Source organism: Magnolia sinica, chromosome 1 (genome assembly GCF_029962835.1).
Source record: "Magnolia sinica isolate HGM2019 chromosome 1, MsV1, whole genome shotgun sequence".
Classification (NCBI taxonomy): domain Eukaryota; kingdom Viridiplantae; phylum Streptophyta; class Magnoliopsida; order Magnoliales; family Magnoliaceae; genus Magnolia; species Magnolia sinica.
The window spans coordinates 4,889,600-4,917,116 of NC_080573.1; the positions used below are offsets into that span (position 1 = coordinate 4,889,600).

Here is a 27,517-nt window from a genome sequence, read left to right on the forward strand (position 1 = left end):
AGTGGGACACACATAATGAGTGGGTCGGACATGTGAATCACATTAAGGCAAGCCCAATATATGATTATGAATGTTTTAAGAAAACCTCTCTACATTTAGGTGAGTTAGTCATTACCTTTACCAAAGTAAACTTTGTGGGGTCCACCGTTATTTATTTATTTTATCCATTCCGTTTATCCACGTTAACAGGTAATTTTAGGTCTAAAGGACAAAAAGGAAGCATATCCACAATTCAAGTGGACCACACCATAGGAAATAGTGTGATTGAACCTCTACCATTGAAAAATTCTTGGAGGCCATAAAAGTTTTGGATCAAGCTGATGTTTGTGTTTTCTCTTCGGTCATATCTTTTTTATATTATGAACAGGTTGGATGAAAAATAAACATTATTGTGGGCCCAAGGAAGGTATCAACGGTGGAAATCATTATTTCACATTGTTTCGTGTGGCATGGTCCGCTTGAGTTTTGGATTTATTGAAATTTTGGGATCAACCTACACCGTTCATCCATTTTTCAAGATCATTTTAGAGAATTATCCAAAAAATGAATCATATCCAAAGATTAAATGGACCACACCAAAAATAAGGGGAACGGATTGGCTACTCCCCCTGATACCAGCCAATGGTTGGTGGTCGGTGCTCTATGGGCCCCACCATGATGTATGTGTTTCATCCATGCCGTCCATTTATTTTTAAAGATCATCTTACGGCATGAGACCAAAAATGAGGTATATCCCAATCTGAAATGGACCACATTACAGGAAACAGTGTTGAATGAGCGTCAACCATTAAAAACATTTTGGGGGCCATAAAAGTTTTGGATCGAGATGATTTTTGTTTTTCCCCTTCATCTAGGCCTGTATGACCTAATAAACAGATTGGATGTCAAATAAACAGTACATTGGGCCTTAGGAGGATTTTAATGATGGATATCTAATCACTATTGTTTTCATGTGGTGTGGTCCACCTAAGATTTATATACCTCTCATTTTTGGAATAAATCCCTAAAATAATCTTTAAAAATGGATGAACGTAAGGGATGAAATACATACATTATGGTGGGGCCCACACAGAGCACCGACCACCACCCACGGGGCTGGTGTCAGGGGGAGTAGCGAGACTAGCTACTGAAGTGACGTCAGCAAGTTCCCTAGGCCCCACCATGATGTATGTTTTATATCCACACCTTCCATCCATTTGCAATATCCAAAGAATGAGTAATCCACAGCTCCAGTGGACCCCAACACCGAAAACAATGGGCCAGGGAAGCCCACTGTTAAAAACGTTTAAAGGCCACAAAAGTTTTAGATCAAGCTGATATTTGTGTTTTCCCTTATTTAATTTTTGTGATCAAGCTGATATTTGTGTTTTCCCTTATTTAATTTTTGTGATCAAGCTGATATTTGTGTTTTCCCTTATTTCATGTCTTTTTTAACTTTTGAACAGGTTGGATTTCAAATAAACATTATGATGGGCCTTAGGATAGTTTCAATGGTGGGAATCACTCTCCCGCTGTTTTCTGTGGTGGGGTCCACTACAGATTTTATCTGCCTCATTCTTTGGCTCATGACTTAACATGATATCTCAAAATGGATGGACGGTGTGGATATAACACATACATCATAGTGGGGCCCACAGAGCACCGACCAGCATCACTGGCCAAACCCGTCCATAATGGAAACGTGAGTGGTCGTTCGTAGTTGTGGATATAATGTAAAATGGTGGTGATTTGTTCTTATCACTTGTGGCAATGATTTAGGGTTATCCAGACCATCCAAATAGTGGTTACACTTGTAGATTGTTAATATTGATAATTTTACCATATAATAAAATTATAAACGACTATCAGGTGTTCCTTTAAATGTACAGATGATAACATATGATATTATTTAAATGATGTAAAACACACATTGTGTGGATTTGAATGCAAATTTCATTTTCGAAGAGGGATTTCTAAAACCCTTTTTCGAATTCCATTTCCCCCTCTTTTGAATTCCATTTCTGTTCTGTTCTTTGTCGGAAATGGCCTCCCTTTCGCCTTTTTCAAGCTGAGGTCTTCAATCTAGGTATGTACTCATTTGTCTAATTTAGATCCCCAAAACCTAGTTGTAGCTCCCTTCCATCTTTATATTCTCGTTTGTACTTCGATTGAGGTTGTTATTTGATTCCGATATATTGGTTTTTTGGAGTGTCTGATTTACAGATTTCTGTATTTTTTTTTTATGTATATATATATATATATATATATATATATATATATATATATATATATATATATTTATATTTCTGACATTTGATTGTTTGCTTTATTTTTATTGAAATGGGTTTTTCTATATGGATATGTTTCTTTCTGGAATTAGGTTTTTCTACAATTTTTTTTTTATTTTCAATGGAACAGGTGTTTGACGTTTGGTTATTTTTTTTTTTTTTTTTTTTTTTTTGAAAACAGTAGTTTTAAGAATTGATTTTATTTTAATTGGAATTTGGGTTTTTATTTAATTGGGTTTTTGGTATGTTAGCTTATTACTCTTTGCAGTGGTGGGTAATATCTGGATGTTGGATTTTTGCAAATCGGGTTTTGGGTTTGGGTTTTCTACTTTGAAGCTTGGCTGTTTGGAATTGCAGATGGTCGAGGGTTCTTTCATGTAATGCGTTCTTCAGTTCTTGGCTTATTTCATTCCTTTTTTGGATATGTCAGTTTCATCCTAGAGGAGAAATGGGATAGTCTAATATTCATCTAACTGGAGTTTCTTTTGGCTCGGGTTTTTATTTTTATTTTTTGTTGGAAAACATTAGATGGTTGAGAGGTTTTTCAATGGTGTATACATTTTGAGAAGATTGAGACTGTTTCGGTTTTCGGAGTATAGGCTTGAGTGATTATGTTTTATTTATTTATTTCGGAGTATGTTTCAACATTAATCTGGTGCCGTAATCAAACCAAATCTGCAATCTCTTCTCTACATACTAACAACTGACTTGTTAGAAACTGAAAGATGAAGAGGACATGACATGGCTTGTGTGTGTGTGGAAATGAGTCTCTTTGCATTTTGTTATGTGCTGGCATTGTGCATATTGGTGCCAATCGTGGACCCACCCAAATTGTGGAATAGAGCATGGCTAAAATTGCCACCGTTTTTGCAAAAAATAAAAAATAAAAATGTTTCAACATTAATTGCTGAAACTTGCTAAGATTTCTTTTCTTGAAAGATAATAAGCCATTACTCGTTTGTGATTCGTATACATTTTACCATCGCATCTGAAGTCTAAGCCATCCTCTGCTTCATTCATACAAAGAAAGTTACCTTTTACACTGACCACTGCCAACTTCAGAATACTCATCTGGACATCAACATGCATTGGCTATGCATTTATCTGAATTGGTCTTCATTATTTCACTTTGTATTGAAGTTTCTGATCTTGGCTTTGTATCTGTTGATGCTTCAGCAGTCTAGTTTCAGTCTGTTGCATTTGAAACCTTAAAACTCATATGATATTCCATTATGACAATAGAAATGGACTTGGTTGTCTCTTAAGAGCTAGATGTCTTAGACTTTTTCACCCCTAGTTTATTATGAAATAGTTCGTCCTTAAATAGCTCTGATGGTACTTAGTTTAAGGTAATTGGAAATATCGTTGGTTGCAAAACCCAACGCTTTTTAGCCCATCATTCTTTCAGGCTACTAAAAGGGTCAACTGGACTATTCCTGAACTGAATCATGATCTCAAAATTTATCTATGAACCAAGGGAGATTTAGAAGGAAACAAGAAGAACAATGGACTTGGGAAAATGGACTTGATTTTATCATGATCTCAAATTTTAATTATTAGCTTAAGATATGCTTTGGAATTGGGAAAATGGACTTGATTTTACCACTGTATTGGGTAATGTAAAGGGAATACTTGTATGCTAATTGTAGCTGTGATTTATCTAAAAACATCCTACTGCTCCCAGAGCTGTCACAGCAACCATACACCTTCATGTTTGCAAACCTTACTCTGGATTCCCTTCACACTATCAAAAATCAAAGATGCGTCCCTCTTTAGTACCAAAATAGTATGTTTCCATTTCAATCTGGTGGAAAGGAAGCTTTTCTCGTGACATAGAACATTGAGATCCATTTCAAACTGGTTTTCTCCTCCTTTTGTTCAAGTCAGAAAAAGAAAGAAGATCCATTGGTACTTGTTTGTTCCCTTGGAGATTGGAGCCGAACTCCATAAAACCTGTTTCCTTTTGTCCGTATTGTTTTCCCAACTATACTTTGTATTGCTTTTATTTGGAGCTTGTTTATCCTTAATTTTATCCTTTGAGTTTTTGCCAATCTCCTCTGCAATTTTTGTTGTTCTTTGCTGATCAAGTTGCTATGTTACAACTTTCATTTTCCTTCCTGCTGCAAAACTTATGATTCTTCTCTGTTAGTAGATTCCCTATGATAAATTTCATTTGAGAACTTCTCTCTAGGCATTGTGAAGTTGGAGTTTGCTGTTAGTGGTCCTCAGTGGCAAGAGAAAGAGCAAATGATTACATCATTGGCTGCAGTTTACAAGGCTAGATGGAATTCCATGCTTAAGTAAGTTTTTGACTGCCTGTTTATAGTTTGCATCCTTGTTTCTGTTATTATTATATGCAAAGATGAATTGCAGCTTTCGTTGTTGGTTGGAAAAGAGACGTGCCCAACCCAAGATCCAAGGATCCAGGCTTGAGCCCAGCTTGGTCTGCAAGGCATCATCCAATGATGTAGCACTACTTGAAAGAATTGAACTAGGATACATTACTAGAAGATCAGAACCTCCAAGACTGTACCAAAAAATTGAAGGCATAGGATTAAGAAGTTTTGGAATCATAAACCTTCTTAATCCTATGTGGGATGCCTATCATTGATTTGAACCGTCTTTTCATTCACAAAACTTGGGGCAAGCCATAGTTCAAAGGTCACACCAAGATGATCGTAAACATCTGATCAATAGTGCGGAAAATGGACCGTCAATATTTTGTAAAACGAAATAGGTCCAGTCATCACTTGAAACATCTATTATATAGATCTCACTTTGTACTGTTTATGATTCCAAAGTAGCGCTTTGGTTCAATGATTCTAACCATGTGAGCTATGGCCCTTAAACAACAAATAGTTGTAACAAATTGGCCCCATTCAAAAGCTTGGGATCATCAGATCGACGTGATTCTTGCACCATGGCTTGTTCCTAGTAGTACTACTGAATAAACTGTCCCGATTGATGATTGGATGTCTTACATGTCATTCAAAAGGATTGGGGACATTGCTAACATCCCCATAAATGTGTGGACGTTAGCAAAACCCATGTGCGCGCATGCGCATGATGCATGCATGTAAACATGTGTATGCTTATATATAGGAGAAATGCTCCATTACTCTCAGAGCACTATAAGTTAGAGTTCTCCTAATTACAGTCCAATTGATCAATCTGAACTCTGTTAAGTCTAGGACACATTTCATGGACCACCACATAAAAATCACATTGATCCGATATCTCATTCATCCTTGGTTTATTTCATTCCAATGTATCTGTTTTCTATTGTTCTGATATTTTATTCAATCAGATCCATTCTCACTCTAAAGTTTTATTTCTTAACCATATGCATCATATATGCAGATGATATCCTAACCATATGTTCAGCAGGTCCAATTGGGAATAGACCTCTAAAAAAAGAAGATCAGTGGTTGGACAATCCTGTTTAACCAGTTTTGTATAAATGGACACTAAAGACAGGCTAGCAATGGCTCATCTTGAATGAAAAGTTCATTGATAAGACGGTCGGGAATGGGTAGGATTGTCCAGAAAAGGCAATCACTAGATCCATTCTCACTCTAAAGTTTTTTTTTTTTTTTTGGTTTGTGGCCAAATAATGGTAGAGTGCATTGGATGAATGGTCTGAAACAAGTCCATCCCTGCATATGTATATAATCGTATGATACATTTATGTGTATGTATTTATGAATATAACTGTATGATGGTTGAATGGATGGATGGGGGAATCAAAGATATTTTTTTGGGTATGGTTTCATGGACCAAATGGTAATAGAGATGCAGTTTCATAAATGAAAGCAGTTACAAGCACTGACAAGTTGCTATCTTCTCATTATGAAGGTGTATCTTGTTGGGAAATAGGAATTTCGCGGTTCCTACACTTTCATTTGGTCATTTTGTTAGACACTAGTGCAGTAAATGCAGATTGCTTTGCTCTGTTGTGTATTGATTCCAACATCTAAAGATCTTTTCAAACTATATTGTGCTCACACTGATTATCCAATTACTGATCTTTTGCAGATGATGGGTCATGCAAGCAGACCTCTGTTGGACAATGCTAGGAAATGTGTCATCCTGTGTCATGCTTCCTGTAAAGAGTACTACAAGTAGTTTGTCTATGAGGCACTGCCTGTGGAAAGTCATCTACAACAGTTCCTGCATGACAATTTGAATGCTGAAGTTGTTGTTGGAACTATTGAGAACAAGCAAGATGCTGTAGACTACTTGACATGGACATTCATGTACCAGAGGCTTACCCAAAACCCAAACTACTACAATCTCCAGGGCATCAGCCATAGGCATCTTTTGGATCACCTTTCCGAGCTCGTTGAGAACACAATAAGTGATTTGGAAGCAAGTAAATGCGTGGCCATAGAAGAAATGTATCTCTCCTCTGAACCTTGGCATGATTGCATCATACTATTACATCAGTTAACACTACCATCGAGCGCTTCAGTTCATCACTGACTTCAAAAACAAAGATGAAGGGTCTTCTGGAAATTTTGGTTTCAACTTTTGAATATGCTCAGCTTCCAATTCGACCAGGTGAGGAAGAGCTGAAAAGAAAATTGATCAACCACCAGAGGTTTTCTGTTGAAAACCACAAGTGCATGGATCCGCATGAGAAGGCAAATGTGTTGTTACAAGCCCACTTCTCGAGACATACAGTGGTAGGAAATCTAGCAGTCGATCAAAGAGAGGTTCTCCTCTCTGCTAACAGGTTGCTTCAGGCTATGGTTGATGTTATTTCCAGCAATGGGTGGCTCAATCTAGCTCTTCTCGCGATGGAAGTGAGTCAGATGGTGACTCAAGGCATGTGGGAGCGTGACTCCATTCTTCTGCAACTTCCATACTTCACAAGGGAGCTGGCGAAGAGGTGTGAAGAAAGTCCAGGGAAGAGTACTGGAACAGTCTTTGATTTGATGGAGATGGAGAATGATGAAAGGCATGAGCTGGTCTAGATATCAGAGTCACAGCTGCAGGACATCATCCACTTTTGCAACCGCTTTCCTAACATTGATATGGTGTACGAGGTGCTGGATAGTGATGATGTGAGGCCTGGGGAAAATGTTACCTTGCAAGTCACCCTTGAGTGAGACTTTGAGGGGCGTGAGGGGCGCTCAGAGGTTGGACTAGTTGATGCACCCAGATACCCGAAAGCCAAGAAGAGGGGTGGTGGCTTGTGGTTGGTGACAGCAAAAGCCAGCAGCTGCTGGCGATAAAGAGGGTGTTGCTGCAACGGAGGGCATAAGTCAAGCTTGACTTCACTGCTCCTGCAGAAGTTGGAAAGTAAGTCGTATATGCTGTATTTTATGTGTGATTCGTGTCTAGGATGTGACCAGGAATACAGTTTTACAATTGATGTCAGAGACGCAGCAGAAGGTGATTGAGATGGGAGAGTGTGTCAATTGCCATGGCTGGCTTTTGATCCTGGTTGATGAGGGCATGCTTGATGTACAAAGTGGGCCTCTGTTTATCTGCTGATTTTGCACTTATGATCTGGTATTATCTCTTTCCATATGCGGTTTTGTTCCCTTGCATCAGGTAAACACTTTCTGATGTTGCCTTTTGTTTTCCTCAATGATTGTAACTTAACACAAGGAACAACGTTAACTCTAGCGTTTAGTAGCCATAGACCAAAGTTATCTGTTGCTACTGTTTGCTTTGGATGCTTTAGAACATAACTGTTTTCACTCTTTCCCTCTGGATGAGAATAATTTTTCATTGTGAAAAAAAAAAAAACTGTATTGTGCTCTCCCAGTGAATGCTATGAAGTTAAGAAATGCTCTTACCTGAACCTCTAATGGCTAGGATGAATTCTAATCTTTTATTTTGTTAAATGGTTTCAGTTGATTAAACTATTCACTTTTCATGGATTTGAGCTGGTTATTTGTAATATATGAAGGGTTGACTAAAGTAGTCTTTTCTTGGATTCAATCTGGTTGTTTGTAATATATGTAGGAAGGGCTCAAAAGAAGGTTGAACAAGAGAAGATACCAAGTAGCCAATTCAAGGCAAGGCATAGCCAACCGATGAAGTTCCGGGTAATTTCTTTTGTATGGGTCCTAGTTTAGGGGGGCAAGTGTTAGTTAAGAGGGTTAAAAGTCAATTTTTGTTGGAGTGGGCCACTTGGGTCATTTCCTCTTTTATTGAATTGAGTTGTTACCAATTTTGTGAATAGGATTCTTATCAAATAATAGTGTGAATTATATTTTGAATGACTATCAGGTGCAAAATTAAAATAATAATAATAATAATTTATCAATATTTTTCGCTATTCACAGATATTTTAGCGACGGGCCAAATCCGTCGCTAATTTCTGAACATTGAAAGGTCACGACGAATTCAAGGTCCGTCGCTTACTCATATTAGCGACGGATCTTATCCGTCGCTAATTTTTGACCGTTGAGAACCGACGACGTACATGAGGTCCGTCGCTTAGTCATATTAGCGACGGACCTTATCCGTCGCTAATGTTTTACGTGACCACTTATTTTTTGAATTTTACCGACGGATTTTTTATTTTTTACGACGGATTATATCCGTCGTGATGATGCGACGGACCTTATTCGTCGCAGATTAAACGACGGATTTTATCCGTCGAAAATAAAAAACGACCCAGTAAACAGCGACGGACTAAGCGACGGACGAAGTCCGTCGTTTATTTGGTTTTACGACGGATTTGGTCCGTCGTAAATCAGCGATTTTGGCGTAGTGGTTGATCGTCCAAAGGGTTATGATGGAGCGTAGGTCCTCCCAATCGGTGGCGGTGTGATTGATCTAAGTCATTCATTAAGTAGTATACATTACGGACAAAATGGCCTCATTTAAAATGGTTAATGGATCAATATAAGTTATATGTGGTGCTGGTGTTAATAAAAAAATAGAGAGATTGATTTTGTATATTTATTGTATATTTTTAAACATATCCCGCTGAATTTATACAAGAATAATGGCCTTATATATATATATATATGGAAATGGTTCTATGCGATCAAGATCATGGGAACTTTACATGAGGTCAAGTTGTGTGGGCCCCACCGTGATGCGTATCGAACATCAATTGCATGCATTTTATGGGTCACCTTTAAATGGTGGGATATACCAAAAATCAGCCATATAAGAGGACTCAGGTGGGCTATACTATCTAAAATAATGTGAAGACATGCCTAAAATATATAAAAACACTTGGTGAGGCTCACCTAAAATTTGGATGCATCTTAAACTTGGTCTGACCCCTCTTCCAAGTGAGACACACATGGATGGACTGGATTTGTGAACTACATATTGGTGGGCTCAACAAATGATTATGAATGTTTTAATGGATGGATAACCCCTCTCAACTTTTGTACGTGGCGGGCTATACCTTCTAAAATAATGTGAAGACATGCTTAAAATATATAAAACATATAAAAGCACTTGGTGGAGCCCACCTAAAATTTAGATACATCTGAAACTTGGTCTGACCCCTCTTCTAAGTGGGACACACATAATGGATGGGCTGGATTCGGGAAGCACACCTCGGTGGGCCTAACAAATGATTATGAATGTTTTAATAGGAGAATAACCCCTCTCAACTTATGTATATAGTGTGGCCCACACAAGTCATGGATTGACAGGATTTATAAGCACAAGGCCCACCATGGAATGTTGTATCTGACTGATGGTGTTAATCTTTGACATGCATCACAGTGGGGCCTACACAAAGCTCAACCTTATGAGAAATTCCCATGAGCTCGACTGCGTATAACCATTTTCATACATATGCATATAAATAGAGAGAGAAACATGCTCACCCATGCACATGCTCACTTTTGCACATGTGTCATGGGCATCTAATCCAAACTATCTATATGATGCAACACCCATGAAATCCTAGGGGATCAATTTTCACCCTTTTCTAAAACTTTGGTGGGCCCACCAAGTTCTGGATCAATGTAAAAATTGGTCCTATGACGTCATCCATAGCCCTTAATATATATATATATAGGGAAAAGGTACTATGCGCTTGACCTCACAAGACCGACCCATGAGGTCGAGTTGTGTGGGCCCCACCGTAATGCGTTTCGAACATCTGCCCCATCAGTTAGATGGACCATTCCATCGTGGGCCTAGGTCTCAAAAATCAAGTCAATCCGTGACTTGTAGGGGCCACACCACATACAGAAGTGGAGAGGGGCCGTGCACCATTAAAACATTCATAATCATTTTTTGGGCCCACCGAGATGTGGTTTGCAAATCCAGCCCATCCATTATGTGTGTCCCACTTGGATGAGGGTTCAGACCAAGTTTCAGCAGCATTCAAAACTCAGGTGGGCCCCACCAAGTGCTTTTATATATTTTTGGCATATCTTCACATGATTTTAGATGGTATGGCCCACCTGAGTTCCGTATACGGCTGATTTTTGGGATATCCCATAATTTAGAGGGGACCCATCAAATGCACGGTGTTGATTGTCGACATACATCACAGTGGGGCCCACACGGCTTGACCTCATAGTACCCTTCCTCCACCCCCCACACACATACATATATATATATATATATATATGGCCGCGCTTAGTTCACATGGAAGTTATTTAAACTTTTTGAGAACTCATCATATGTGATGTGACTCCAAAGTTTGAACGGTCCAGGTGAAGCAGCACCTCATGAAACACCTCGGCTCTAATTTTTACTTTTAATCCAAAACTTTGGTGGGTCACAAAAAATTAAAATAGTTTCTTCCCTTGATTTGAATTTCTCTTTAATATGGTCCATCAAAATTTTAGATCAACGTGGAAATGTCCATCAAGGTTTTATGGGATTCTGCATCACATGGACCGTTAGGATTAGATGCCTATGACACGTGTACAAAGGTACGCAGGTGTGTTGGTGTGCAAGTGAGCATGACTATATATATATATATATATATATATATATATATATATATATATATATATATATATATATATATATATATATTACAATCTATCTTGTACTCGGCTGGCAAGGAAAATATGTAAAGAGGGATATATGGAAGTGCCATGTGGTCCACCTGTGATTACATAGGTGGGCCCATCGAAGGCTAGACGTGATCCAAACGTAACAATGATTAGACAGTCACATCCATGCAAAAGAGGGCATCAAATGGACGGACAGAATAAAGTGATTTATCGGATGGCCATAATTACAGCGAGATTCGGGCCATGGGAAATTCATGGAGGACCCCTCCTATTCGATTGTTTACGTGATCTGTGGTGGACCCACTTGTGCTCCAACTATATAGTATATGTTCGTACCGTACACAAAGAATTAAGAGTCGGGATGGATCATAAAACTTAGAATGTCCACGGACGGATGAGATCTACTCGCCCTCCAGACTTATAAATCACATATGGCATATGCATATGATGATCCAAACCGTTAATTTGTTATAGGCTCTAGGAATGGATCATATGCCAATAATCATATTGATTGGACAATCCTAACCATGCAAACATGTAGTACAGAAATCATTAATTGGACATTGCTGATTTTTCATCACTGTATTTTAAATGGTATGAATATGTTGGTCAAATTTCTAACATTTTCTCGTGTAATCATGAGTGAACGAACCTGATTTTTCTAGGCTTATGGTGGGACCCACCTGATGAATGGTCTAGATCTTGCACAAAAATAAGTTTGCTCGCGGGACACTGGCAATTAGTTCACAACAGATGTTATTTCTGTGAGACTGTGACTCGCCCACTCGAGGCCTTGTCCTCGGTCAATCTCAAATTCGCATGAAATGAGTTCCACAATTCAGAACGCGAAAAGTAAGGTACGCGAAAGGAGCACCTGTAAATTGTACTCCTCTGGCTTGTTTTGCATGTGAATGCGGATCAGGACCGTTCAAGCGGTCGACCCCACCATGGATAGGCCACAACTAGGAAATTACCATTTTTGGACTCTGACTGTGATTCTCTACTCGTTGACAAATTGAATCAGTCATGGTTGGTGATTTTGGACCATACATTTATTGACCCTTCTGCAAATAACCTTTAAAAAAACAATCAATGGGCTGCTTTGAAATCAAAAGACATCAACCGACCGTGGGTCTGATTTCCGTACCATGGACCACTAATAGACCTACCAGCTGGAAACTCAGGAGCGTTGATGCCCAGACCCGTGCACCCACTTGTTATTCAGCCGAAGAAAAAAAAAATAGCACTGTGGATGAGTCCGTACTGTGCTTTAAAAAAATAATAATAATTTGCCGCTCGAAGAGTTTCTCACCGATTTAAATTTTTAGGGTATGGAGATTGGTTATTTTACGAAAATACTTCTGCCTGTAAAGGTAAAGCAGCTAAAAAAGGCAGGGGTATTTTCATCTTTCTAGATTCGTCTGTACAAATAATAGTATAATTTGATAATTAAGGTTTCTTTTAGTCGAATGAAAAAACATAAGTAGTAAGTTGGGTCTATACTAAAAAAGTATCCAAAAAGAAAAAAAAAACTAAACCCATTCATTGCGAAATGAATTCAAAGCTCCTTTGGTCTAATTAGGGGTCTCAATTGGCTGGGCTCAGGCCTGAAAAATCAGAATTTTGAATAAAATTTGGCCTGGCCCCAGCCTGAAACAAATCAAAACCGGGCCGAGACCTACCCTTGGTTCGGCCCGTTGACAGCCCTAACTCTAATCATTGGATGACATGGTCCTGTCCATTCATTCTTTACTCTTGGCAATTGCCCCTACTTCAAAAATTAGAATTTTATGTGTTATAGGTAAAATTGGGCTGACCAAACACCTGGAATAAAATGGAAAGATCAGGGGAAACACCCCAACATGAAAGGTCAGATATCAACTTGGCCTCAGGAGCCGACAATGACTTCCACGACCAGCCCAAATAGCGGCCATGAATACTGATCTCAACCGTCAAACTAAGGCTTCACAGTCTTGACCAACGACCTTGGAGGTTGGCTTTAGTATGCCGACCCAAGGGATGACCTCGACCGTCAGCCTTGAGGACTAGCTTCTACCGAAGACCCTGACCTCAGAGGTCGACCTCAACCATTGACCTCGACCTCGGGTATCGATAGGAATGTACACGAGCCAAGCTAGCTCGAAAAGCTCACTCAGCTTGACTCCATCTAGCTCAACTTGATTCGGCTTGAACGAAGATTCGAGGCGAGACAAGCTTCATATGACCCAACTCATTTCGAAAACAAGCCAAGTTCGATCATAGTGAATCTTGACTCAACTCGACTCAACTCGAAGCTCGAGCTCGAGCTTGGCTCGACTCGAATATATTATATTTTAAAAAAAAAAATTTAAAACTCAAACACTACTCTACTCGTCCATCCATTTCTTAGCCTTTGCCTTCCTTAACCCAACTCATCACGAGCTCCTCTCTCTCTCTCTCTCTCTCTCTCTCTCTCTCTCTCTCTCTCTCCACTCAGCCACTTGCCTAAGCTCGACTCAGCATCTGCTCGACTCGTCTCAACCAAACGGCATGCACTCGGCCACTCGCTCGAGGTCTTTCTCTCTTAGCACCAACAACAAGGTACCTATATGGCTTTAACTAATAAATAAATATATATATATATATATATATATATATATATATATATATATATATATATATATATATATATATGATTTGGGAGTTGAGTTGGGCGGCTGGGTTGAATCAGGTGTGGGTTGGGTCGGGTTACTAGGTTGAGTCGGGTGTATGTTGGGTTGGGTTGGGTTGGGTTGGGTTGGGATCAGGATCGACTCGACTCGAGGTAAACTCACCTCGACTCGATCCACTAGCTCGACTCGAGCTCAACTCAAAAGGTTTAGCAAACAAGTCAAGCTCCAATGGTAAGCTCGAAGCCGAGCTCGAGCTCAAGGAGAGCACGGAAGAGTCAAGCCAAGCTTGGCCCACCTCGACTTGACTCGGCTCGATGTACAATCCTAGGTACCCACCGCTACCTCAAAATAGAGGGGAGAATCCTCTCCGTAGATGGGTGTGATTACCTTCCGAATCTCAGTCGAGGATGATGCCGAGAAAAGCATGATATATACGGGAACATATTCATTCTATGATACGCATCTAAGTAGATTAATTGCCACATACGTAAGTGGTCTCAAGGGGTTATAAATAGAGACCCTTATTAAAGAGAAAGGTACACATAATTATTCTAACCCAACTCTATATGCCCATTGTTTATGTGCCTACCCTGACTTAGGCATCGAAGCGACCCTTGCTACAATGGTGGCCCCAATGTCACTCCATTTTGTAGATACACGACGGGCTAGCATGGACAACTGGATTGCAGCATCAACATTATGATTACTGTTTTTATTGGTCAATGGCCTATTTATGGTGGAGCCCACCTCCCTATTTGCACTGATCACTTGAATCTGGTCCGAATTCCATGTGATCTAAATACCAATGAATACTAATTTGAGTTAGGTGCATTGTATCGACCCCGTGAGGGAATTCGTCTAGGGATAGTAAGATGCTGAAACAATAAAAAGAAAGTGAAAAAGAAAGAAAAAAGAAAAGGACTATACAATACCTATTTGGAGTTAGTACACTCCAACCTTAGTCCAGAATATGGGCCCATTACTCTGAAATCCAGACCAGTGGTCATTTGAGAAACACAATAACCTCTTGGATAGCATAATAATAACCACTCAATTATGTTTACGCTTGATTCAATCGCGTCAGATCAAATGACATAGATGATGTTGCATGACAATGATACAAATGTGAGAATTTCTTGGTTGCACTAATAACTGAATTTGATTAGAATATCAGACGTCATTAATATCCTAAAAAAAAAAGTTCAATTGACTACTATCATGTGTTACATGACCGAGATGCATGATAGAGTTGATTATTCAACAGTCGATAGCAAGTAAGGTGAATCTAATGACAAATTTGATCGATGCATTATAATATCGTACAAATAAAATTCTTATAGTTGAAATTATTGGCAAAAAGATGCCATAAGAGTGAAGTAAGGCCTGTGCCAAGTTGGCCAACTTTAGCAAAGTACATTGCATGTCTAAGAGAAAGAAGAGAGAACAAATGTCTGCATGTGGCATATATGAGAGGCTCGTATCCATGTAGCATCAAGAAGACGCACATGCATAATAAGTGGTTAACTGGCAATATGATGTCATGGGTTTCAACACGAAGATATGGGTTCGAATACCTATTGTTGGGGGACTGTATAAGCACACATAGATGAATCAAGCAAAATATTCCAATAGTACAATCAAGCCTAATCACAAAGATTATGAATTTAATGCGGAAAAACCCTTACGAGAAAAAACTACAGTACAAAGCAACAAATATGCACTATGAAATCAGAAAATTACAAGAGATAGAGATTACCTGATTTAAATAAGCCTTGAATCACCCAAGCTACACGCTTGAAACCCTAGGAATGAATTAGAAAGCTCTTTAATTCACCATATTCTCGATTACAACCATATATATAGTCTTTAGGTGAATCACAATCGAAACAGGAAACAAATCCCGCACTTATGCAATTCTGCGTAACTCTGCGTGATCGTACGATAACACCTTCAATGGCATCGAACAGCCTTTGAACCTATTCGATGTCATCGAATTAAACATCAAAACATTCTAGTGACTAAACATGTAATTTTTCAAATTTTATCGGTGGCACTTCGATGGGACTTCGATGTCAATGACAACTCGTCAATGGCATGAAACCCCTTTCGATGGCATCAAAAGGACACAAAAAGTGTCCGGCAACAAATCATGAGATTTTCAGATGTTTCCGATGGCATCTAGCAACTTTCGATGGCATTAAAAAGCTCTCGATGGCATTGAATGATTTGTCAATGGCATCTACGGACCCTGTTGCTGAAAAATTTGAAACATCAGCAACACCCATTGTGGTGAAAAACCACTGTGGTGTGAGTGTGTGGGGGTGTGATTGCATGTGTAGAAAGTAAATTTTGACAACGAACGTTCTATATATATGGTGGAATGCAATAAGCTATGACAGTTTATCGCCTAGACGATTATTCCATGTCATAAACATGAAACATGGCCACATAGATTTCTCTCCAATAGCTATTTAGAAATTTAATAAATAAGAGAAAGATCAAAACTGCATCCAACTCTAACACACCTAGCACAACACATAGATATCACACAATTGAATTCGAGCCAAAAGTGTTAGTAGCCTACTGTTGGGGGTCGTTGCACAAAACCTTGGGATCTAGCCTCCCAAATACACCAGAATTATGGGATAATAAAACAATGAAATAAATCAAAGCATAAACCACACGACACAAGATATTTTTACTTGAAAAATCCTCAAAGAGGTAAAAACCACGGGACCTCGTCCAGATCAACAATCCACTAGGAAGTAGAATATTACAACCGATTACAAGCACACATCGCTTGGATCAAACCTTCTTCACTCATGCAGAAGTGGATAAACAATAAGAAAATAGAGAAAAACGAAGAGATCTCACCGATCACCAGGATGTAGAAGTACTGAAATGTTGATTGCACAATATATCACCTCCATGAGCATAACCTCTCTTCCACAAGCTTCCTCGCTCTCTTTCTCTCTCTTTCTCTCACACACCTTTGATAACCCTAAACCCTTTAGCAAACCCTTGCAAAGCTTTAGGAAACCTTCTTGAATACCCTAGAATAGCCCTAGGGATCCCTATTTATAGTTTAGGCAACTCCCTTTCGCGCCTCTTGCGAAACCGCCTCAAATTTTCACAGTCCGCACAAGATCCGGAGATGAATCTGCGTAACCTCGACTGGTCGAGCAGAGTCCTCTACCGGTTGAGCGGCCCACTCGATCGGTCGAGCACCTCCCTCGATTGGTCGAGTACCTCAGAGGAATTAATTTAATTGGTCGCTGGACTTTGAGTCGAGCCCCACTTGACTGGTCGAGCGCCACCCTCAACCGGTTGAATAGCCCACCCGACCAGTCGAGCAGTGCAGTGAAATATTCTGATTTTTAACCTCCTGCACTATCTCTCATCTAAACTGAGGAGGAAAACCCCATCAAATCTCTCCCTTTGCGACTCAAGAGGAATTCGCATTCTTCAAGCCAGCCTGGTTTCTACAAACCTCAACTTGCCCTTGAGCAAAGCCTTGATCATCATGTCCGACCCATTATCGTCCGTGTGTACCTTCTCAAACTGTAACACCTTCTGTTTCAAAGTATCCCTGATCTAGTGATACCGAATCTTTATGTGCTTCGACTTGAAGTACTGACTTGGATTTTTGCTCAAGTGTATAGCACTTTGACTATCGCAATAGTCCACGTGTTGTTCCTGCTTTAGGCTAAGTTCTTGTATGAACATCTTCATCTAAAGTATCTTTTTACATGCCTCTGTGACCATAATGTACTCAGCCTTTGTTGTCGACAATACTACGACCTTCTGTAGCTTACTCTGTCAAAAAATCGCTTCCCCTATAAACGTGAACATGAACCCCGATATAGACTTCCTAGTGTCTATGTCACCTGCCATATCTACATTTGTATAACCCTATAACATAGGTTTTCTATCACCATAGCATAGGCTCAACCTCGATGAGTCTCTTAGATACCGCAGTATCCATTTCACCATATCATAGGTGTGGTTCTTATGCAAGGATCTCATCTCCTCTTACATAGCTTTCAACTACTCCCCCTTATGCTCGTCGGTTAGGGCCTTAGAATAATTTTCTGGCTCTCCCCCATCAGTGAGCATAATGTACTCATGCAGCAAGTACCTCTTGGACAGCTATCTGTCCCTAGATGAATTCCTCACCTGTAGCTCAACAGGTAGATCAAGTGGGGGCTGCTCTCCCAGTCCATTTTCTGTAGGAACTCCCTCGTCATTTGCCCTTTACTGTATTCCCCTGTCATCAGGCACCACGGGAGGAATAACCAGATTCATATCCTCTAGCTCTCATGAACTAGGTTGCGTCTTTTCTGACTTACAAAGGTCTTCAATATATTGGTCTTCAAAGAAAACCACATCTCTGTTCCTGACAAGCTTCTTCTTAGTCGGATCCCACAATCTGTAGCCAAAATTTTCATCACCATACCCCAAGAACACACATTGCCTGATCTTCGTATCAAGCTTGGACCTCTTGACCTTTAGTACGTGAACGGATGCCCTGCATCCAAACACCCTGAGATGACTATATGATGGATCTTGTCCAGTCCACACCTTCTCAGGTACTTCTCCATTCAACGGGGATGATGGAGACCCGTTTATCAAACACACCGCCGTGTGCATTGCTTCTCCCTAGAACGTCTTAAGTAACTTCGCATGAGATAACATGCATCTAATTCTCTCTACAATGTTGCGATTCATTCGCTCAACCACACCATTATGTTGGGGTGTCTTGGGAACCATTTATTCATACTGTATACCTAGTGACTTATAATACTCATGAAAGTCACCGATGTATTCACTACCATTGTCAGTGCGGATGCACTTCAATGATCTACTTGTCTTTCTCTCGACCATAGCATGAAACAATTTAAACACACCAAAGACCTCGTCCTTGGATTTCAAAGCATAAACCCAAACTTTCCCAGATGCATCATCTATAAAAGTGACAAAATATAATGCCCCAGCTAAGGTTTTTGTTCTCATAGGACCACAAACATCAAAATAAATCAAATATAATGCATGCACTTTATTAACATAAGAAGCAGATTTAACAAATAAAACTCTATGCTGTTTCATTGATAGACAATCAATACAGGTTTTGAGAGGTATATTTGTCACGTTTGGATGGAGCTACTTCGTCACTAGTACCTAAAGCCCTTTTCCCCTTATGTGGCCTAAAAGCTTGTGCCACATGTTAATAGCTAAATCATTCGCTTCGTTCAACCCACTCTTGCATACATTGACACTTGCCTGGTAAAGGGTGCACCACTTTTTTTCTCTGACTGCGATCAATGAATCTTTGATAAGCTTCCAGCGCCCACCAACAAATTGACTTTCATAGTCATCATCATCCAACCTTCCCGTCGACATCAAGTTGAGGCGAAGGTCTGGGATATACCTTACATCCCTGAGAACCAATGTGCAGCCCACATCGGTCTTCACATAAATATCACTAACCCCTACGATCTTCGATATGCCAGAATTTTCCATCTTCACAGTCCCATAGTTACCTGACTTGTAGCTTGTGAAAAAGTCCTTACGTGAAATCGCATGAAACGAGGCTCTTGAGTTTATTACCCAGTTGGTGTCCTAATTCGTAGCCGTGAAACAAATATCATGATCTGCTAAAAGAATAACTATAACGTTGCCATCTGAAGCGACCGAGTGGAATTTGATTTATCTTCTTTCTCATTTCCTTTTCATTTCTTGTCGTTCTTATTCTTATGACATTCATGCTTACAGTGGTCATACTTGCCACAATTCTAGCATTCAACATCCTTTCTAGTACTCAACTTACCTCTTGATTTATCTCGGGCCTTCCCGCCCTTTCTGTTCTTTACTCTCCCTCGTTCTTGTGTCACAAGAGCCTCTTACTGAGTAGAACCCTAAGACTTCCTCATTGTCCCCTCATTGAAGAGACAACTAGTTACCTGTTTTCTGAATACCTTTCTATCTGACGCGGAGTTTCTTAGAGACACCACCAATGTCTCTGAACTGTCAGGCAATGAACTAATCAATGACAAAGCCTGTAATTCATCATCCAGGACTATTTTCATAGTGGAGAGTTGATTTAAAATATTGCTAACCTCATTCACGTGCTCAGCCACAGAACCACTATATTTGAATTTGAGATTCACAAGTCATCTTATTAAGAAAATTTTATTGCCGGCTGTCTTCCTCCCATACAAGCCTTGCAGTTTCAACCATAGGCTAGCGGCTGAGGTCTCCATAGACACATGGTGGAACACGAAATCATCCAACCATTGTCTAATAAACCTTATCGCCTTCCAGTCCAATTTCTTCCAATCATCATTTGTCATATCTTTTGTTTTTACTGATATGCCTAAAATCGGAGCATACAAGTCATTGCAATAAAACAAGTCATCCATCTTACCCTTCCATATGGTCCAGTTAGAACCATTAAGGCTGATTATCCTTGATGAGCCGCCTTCCATAATTCAAAACCGGTCCTACTCCGTTAAATGAACTTAGCTTTGATACCACTTTGTTGGGGGTCATTGCACAAAACCTTATAATCTAGCTTCCTAAATACACCAGAATTATGAGATAATAAAGCAATGAAATAAATCAAAGCATAAACCACACGACACAAGAGATTTTTATGTGAAAAACCTTCAAAGAGGTAAAAATCACGGGACCTCATCCAGATCAACAATTCACTATGAAGTAGAACATTACAACCGATCACAAGCACACATCGCTTGGATCAAACCTTCTTCACTCACGAAGGAGTGCAGAAACAATAAGAAAATAGAGAAAAATGGAGAAATCTCACCAATCACAAGGATGTAGAAGTGCTGAGATGTTGATTGCACAGTAGATCACCTCCACGAGCATAACCTCCATTCTACAAGCTTCCTCTCTATCTTTCTCTCTCTCTCACACACTTTTGATAGCCCTAAACCTTTTAGCAATACCCTTACAAAGCTTTAGGAAATCCTCTTGAATACCTTAGAATAGCTCTAGGGACCCCTATTTATAGTTTAAGCAACTCCCTTTCGCACCTCTTGCGAAACCGCCTCAAATTTCTGCAATCTGCATAAGATCTGGAGATGAATCTATGTAACTTCGACTGGTCGAGCAGAGTCCTCGACCGGTCGAGCAGCCCACTCAACCGGTCAAGCACCTCCTTCGACTGGTCGAGCACCTCAGAGGAATTAATTTAATTGGTCGCTGGACTTTGAGTCGAGCCCCACTCGACTGGTTGAGCGCCACCCTTGACCGGTCAAGCAGTGCGGTGAAACACTACAATTTTTAACCTGCTGCACTATGTCTCCTTTGAACTGAAGAGGAAAACCCCATCACCTACAAACATGGTTTTGGTAAAACCATCTCTTCTTAGTATATGTGGCATGAAATTGTATGCTTAATTCATATGGTGGGCTCCATCATGGACTATTCATGTTTTGTCCCCTCCATGAGCTTTTGGCCATTAACCATATTCATTTCTCCCCCTAACTTTGTGCGGCCATTAGCCATATTCATTTCCCTCCTACCTTTGAGTGCCACCTTCCAGGTGGATAGGATGATGAGATAGTCTTGTACTTGAAAACAATATCCATCCAAAGCAGGTATAATTATGGTCCATCTCATTGTTACCAAAACTCAATTTTTAACTATATATATATATTTAAAATTAATTAACTATTTAAAACATCTTGTATTTTGAAAAATTAGTAAGAAATCTTATTTTTAGCACAAATCGAATTAAAGGCCTATTCTTGTTTTTCAATAAAACATGTTCTATTCAAACATATTGTTTAGGACAATTTAAAAGATAAAGATTAATGATCACCACCAATAGATAAAACCAAGTAAAATGTGGAATTCTCTAATAGATATAGATTAATTTAAAATAATACTCTTCTTCCTCTTATATACATTATCATTTATATTTATAAAACTTTCAATTATTTAAATACAAATTTTCAATTTTAACCATATTAGTTTAATATATGCAAATATATAATTAATTTTTCACTTTTTTTTTTTATAAAAAGAATTTTTAACCATACTTTTTAATGATTGATACATAAATGTTTTCTTTACTTTTTTGGTTTTTTTATTTTTTTTGCCACCTGCTTTTTATGATTCACACATGAACGCGGACTACGTGGTGACCCTGCCACCACCCAACTTTCAAGTGGCAGCGCTCTTGAGGCCTACCATGATGTATGTATTTTATCCATGCTTTTCATTCAATTTGCCAACTTAGTTTGACCATGAGTTTAAAATTGAAGCGAATGTAAAGCTCAAATTGGCCACACCAGAACAATTGGAATAATAACTTTCACCATTGAAACCTTTACAGGGCTCACATTAAGGTCTATTTATCATCCAATTATTTTAGGTGGGCCATCATGATGTTTGTGAGGAATCTACTCCATTGGACAAAAATCAGGTGAATTTAAACCTCAAGGCCAACATACGATAGGAAACAGCGGAGATTCGGTGACTAGGCCGAAACATTTGTATGGCTACAGAAGTTTTGTATCAGATCAAAGTTTTTGTGTTTTCACTTAATCTCAATGAGAATGACCTTATAAATGATTTGGATGACATATAAGCATTAAAGTGGAACTCAAGAAAGTGCCAACCTTAGATAACTTTTTCCCCATTTATTCCCTCTCATATGGCCTTGTTGGTTTTTTGGGGTTCACCTGATTTTGGGTCACTTGTCCTAAAATAATAGAGAAAAATGGACGAACGGAGTGGATTTCTCACAAACATCACGATGGCCCCACCTAGCATTCCAGCTCAGGAAATCCTGTAATGTAGTATACGTGTTAGGGTGAGGCCCCACCTAGCATTCCAGCTCAGGAAATCCTGTAATGTGGTATACGTGGTAGGGTGAGGTGTCAATCTAGAGTGCCCATCTAGTAAGCCTCATCATGGATGACACGTGTTTCAAAATTCCACACCTATGAGTTCGTCCAACCCTCCGGTTTTCTTCACTTTCGGGCACTTAATGCCTACCATCACCCATTTATCTTTACCACCGTTTGTATTAAATGCCACTGCTTGGATGGCTAGGTTTATTGGATCTATATGTTTACCATCTACAGTGGGGACCACAAGATGTACAGTCTTGATTGATGATACAACAAGAAATGGACGATCACGATTCCGATGGATCACATCCCAAAATCAGAATCTTGGAGGGTTCTAACCATCCAACTTATGATCATATAATGACCGTTAAAGACAATGCCTTGCAGTCTAAAACGGACGGTTAGGATCTCCTGATTAACCACACCAGTGAACGAATTGAATAATAATGCATTGACGTACGTTTGTAGAATGTAAACGAGGGATGAGTCACCACGAAATGGAAAAAACGCATGCATTCTTATTACAACGTATCCTATGATTCTAAAGTGAAATTTTTTAAAATGCATTACCACCTTAAATTATAGTGATTGGCCCACTTGCTATAGGTGTTGGCAAGTTCTCCTTTGATCGGAACCATTAATCCTGTGGGGCCTACCATGCACGTGTCATGAAACTGAATGCTTGGGTGTAGGCAAGCACTTTCTTTAAACAGGACTAAGGGGGGCCATGCTTGGGTGATCTGGACCGTTGTTTTGCTGTGCATCACTCTCTTTTATTTTTTGTTGCCTTAGATGAATCCTTGATTAGGAAAAACAGAAAGGAGAAGCAAATATGCGCAACCCACGTACCGTACAATCAGTCATGGACTCGCATGATAGTTAACCACCGTTTAAAGAACGGTGGTCATTGTTCAACCTGAACAGATCAGGTCACAGATTGTACCCTTACTCTGCCACCACCGAAATAATGACTCATAGGTAAATTTTGATTGGACCATGTGATGCTTATAAAATATACTAGGCATGACCATATCAGCTGAATCAAATCTCATCCTTGTCATGGCAGGACACAAAGGGACCGTCCTAATTGATTTGATGGGTTTAGCTCACGTGACATAAGTAACAACTTTCTAACATGCTTTGTATTGTTCTATCTTTAGCAAAAGATAATCTTACCTTGTGATGCATGAATTTTACAAAATCTAATATTGTTTTTAAGTTACTAGATTGAGTAAGTATATAATTCAATCAAAAAGCAGTACATGACCCAGTCAAATTCTATTACATTAGCATGGTGAAGGGTCACTGATTATATACAAACATTTTCAGATCATAGTTTTGAGTTTTGGCTGGTGAAGGGTCACTGATTATATACAAACATTTTCAGATCATAGTTTGAGTTTTGGCTGCTTTAGGGCTTAGCAAGGCCTCACTGATTATATACAAACATTTTCAGATCATAGTTTGAGTTTTGGCTGCTTTAGGGCTTAGCAAGGCCGAACAGGTGACTAAATGGGGAAAGATCTTTTAACCCAGAACCCGATTCAAGTGAGTTGGGCCAATGTGCCTCCAACTCACTCAAAGCACGGATCGCTGACTCATTAGAAGCTTTATTGAACTTGTCCGAGTCGACTCAGACTCATCGAGTTTGAACTGGTCTCTGTAGCACGAGTCACCTCCCAAATTTGCCTGGCTCTGGCACAGCTACTCAAGCTCGGTCGAGTTTGGGCTGAGCGGTCGAGTTTTCAATCCATGGGTCTGAGTAAGGTTCAACCATAGAGCTCAGCCCATTTGATGGGGTTAGATTTTTGCTGGAGCTAGACCTGTTTGGCCCGAACCCAATTCAAAAGTGGGTCAGACCAGGTGACTCAGAAGCTGATCTGACCCATTACCTCCCACCGAATTGTCAATGTAAAACAACTAAAAAACACGTGTTAAGAAGATGATAGAAACGATTTGTTTTTGTCCTTCATTTTCAACTGTCCAATGTAATTACATTAATTTAATGGTTAAGATGCTTGATCAGCACCGATTTCAGAGTTACCCTCCATCCACAACATGCCCCACAGTTTGGACGGTCTGGATAGCCATGCATGAATGCCACATATTCAAAATGGTGGCAATGAGTCCAACTAAACCAAGAGTTTGACGGTGGACTGTTGACCATGTGTGCATAGTGCGTAGTGCGCACCCATGTTGAACGGGACGAGGAATTTTCTACAACACCTGATAGTTGGAGCCCGTGAAACCATACACTATGTGGGGTCCAAGGAGATGTCTCTGTAAAATCTACTCCGTTCATAACTTTCTAATATTCATATTAGAACTTGAGACAAAAATTAATCTGATAAAAAATCTCAAGTGGACCACACCACTGGAAAGAGTGGATATGGAAACACCCACCATTAGAGCCTTCGCAGGTCCCTCCGTAATGTTTGTATGCCACCAAACCATTTTATAGGTGATCCAATCCAGGATAAATGAAAAAAAAAAAATCACAAATATCATTCTGATCCAAAACTTCAATGGTTCCAAGAAGCTTTTAATGGTGGGCACTTAATTAACACTTTGCCTTATGGTGTGGCCCTATTAGCTTTTATTTCTCCACAAATTTTCAAATTACAAACGAAAATGGAAAATTATAACATATGGACGGAATGGATTTCATAAAAAATCAAAGTGGGTCCACAGAGCTCATGCTTACAGGGGGCCACCCTTCAACGGGTGTACCAAATCTGCGAAACGGAGTGACCTAACGATACAATTTAGAGTGGTCCTGCGGACTACTAAAACGGCTCTTCAAAACCCCCTCTCTCAAAAACAACAGTAGCTACAAAACCAAAATCAAAAGGAGTCGAAGCCAAAAAAAAACCAACAGAAGAAGAAAGAAGAGAAAAGAAAAAGAAGAAATCAAACCCCCCAAAATTGAGAAAATCAGCCCATCCCAACCCCCCGAAATTTCCAAAAACCCAAAGAAATCAAACCCCCCAAAAAAGAGAAACCACTCCCAAAAAAATCAACAAAAGAAAAACAAAACCCCAAAGAGAAAAATGGCCACTCATCAGTTCCCGGACGACTTCAAATGCCCCATCTCCCTTGAAATCATGTCCGACCCTGTCATCCTCTCATCTGGCCACACGTTCGACCGCTCCTCCATCCAACGGTGGTTAGACTCCGGCAATCGCACGTGCCCCATCACCCAACTCCCCCTCCCTCCCCACCCTTCTCTCATCCCTAACCACGCTCTTCGCTCCCTCATTTCCACTTTTACCCTCGCCTCTTCTCCAAAATCCCCATCTTACCCCTCCCCTCTCTCTCTCCTCTCTTCTCTCTCCTCTCCTTCTCTCTCCTCACAGCTCGATTCCCTCCGCCAACTCCACTCCCTCTCAAAACACAACCCTTCCTTCCGCCGCGAGATCACCGAATCCGGTGCTATCTCGGTCGTTCTTCGCTGCCTCTCCGCTTCCAACAACAAGGCCCTACAGGAAGCGGCCCTTGCCGTGTTGTTTGATCTCAGCCTCGATGATGATAACAAGGTGGGGGTTGTCGCCGAGGGCGGAATTGCCCATATCGTCGCTGCGCTGCGGGAGGGCACGCCGAATTGCCGTGCTCTTGCGGCGACCACGCTGACGAGCTTGGCTGTGGTGGAGGTGAATAAAGGGACGATCGGAGATGACCCGTTTGCTATCCGGGCGTTGGTTTCACTCCTGAGGGATGGCAAGGGGCGGGGAAAGCGGGAGGCTGCGACGGCACTGTATACGCTCTGCTCGTTCCCGGAGAACAAGTGGCGAGCTGTGGAATCTGGGGCGGTCCCTGTTCTACTTGAATTGGCTGACTCGGGGGTTGAGCGGGCTGTCGAGGTGTTGGGTCTGCTGGGGAAATGCAGGGAAGGGAGGGAGGAGATGGGGAGGATTAATGGGTGTGTGGAGGTTCTGGTACGGGTGTTGAGGAATGGCAGCTCGAGGAGTGTTGAGCATGCACTCTCAGCGTTGAATTCAGTCTGTGGGTATTGTGAGCTGATGGGCTCGGAAGCGAGGAGTGAGGGGGTTTTGGAGATTTGCTTTGGGTTGGTGGGGGATGAGAATTTGAAGATTGGGAGGAATGCTTCGAGCTTAATTCAGACGCTTCAGCGGTGTCGGACTGTTGGATGATTATGGAGTTGGGTTTTTTTCTGAATGGTGAAAGGGTATCAGAACAGCCTGGATGAATGATTTGGAGGTGAGTCGAAATGCCGGAAATTCTGTTCATTGTTTATTCCTCTGTTTTTGGGTTAGCTAATGTAAAGAAAACAAATGAATAGGCTTTTGTGGGTTGGGGGTCTTGTTTTTTGTACAATTCGAATAAATAGAATATTCGGGTTTTTTTCGTCTTCTTTTCTTCTGTTGCTGTTTATATCGAGGTGGTTCAAAATCGGGTGGCTGAAAATGTAACTGCTTTCATGGACATGTTACCTGATCTTTCTCCAACTTCCTAAAAATTTTGAATTATGTGACCTCATCCATTTTCCAGTGTCTTGTTCTGAATTTTGTTCCTAATTAAAAATAGTTGCTTGCAGATGATGATATAGGAATCTGAGAGTGAGATGGAGTTCTAGATTGTGTTTGGATGCTCAATTGAATTGAACTGCAATAATTCAATTCAAACAAAGTGTAAAATTGCAAGAGAAACTGCAAATTACTGGACTTCAAACAAACAGAATTGAAATTAGGGGTTTGATCATCATCATCATGAATTAAAACAATTCAACCGGTCCATCC

General features: G+C 40.1%; 1 protein-coding gene and 1 pseudogene across 1 annotated transcript; both read left to right on the forward strand.

The window, feature by feature from the left end:
* Positions 1 to 6,200: 6,200 nt before the first annotated feature.
* On the forward strand, positions 6,201 to 7,678 carry LOC131224277 (DExH-box ATP-dependent RNA helicase DExH12-like; annotated as a pseudogene).
* Positions 7,679 to 25,583: 17,905 nt separating this feature from the next.
* Positions 25,584 to 27,268, forward strand: LOC131237316 (U-box domain-containing protein 8). The gene has a single exon (XM_058235026.1). The coding sequence runs from the start codon at positions 25,811 to 25,813 to the stop codon at positions 26,909 to 26,911; it is 1,101 nt and encodes a 366-aa protein (XP_058091009.1). The 5' UTR covers positions 25,584 to 25,810; the 3' UTR covers positions 26,912 to 27,268.
* Positions 27,269 to 27,517: the final 249 nt, after the last annotated feature.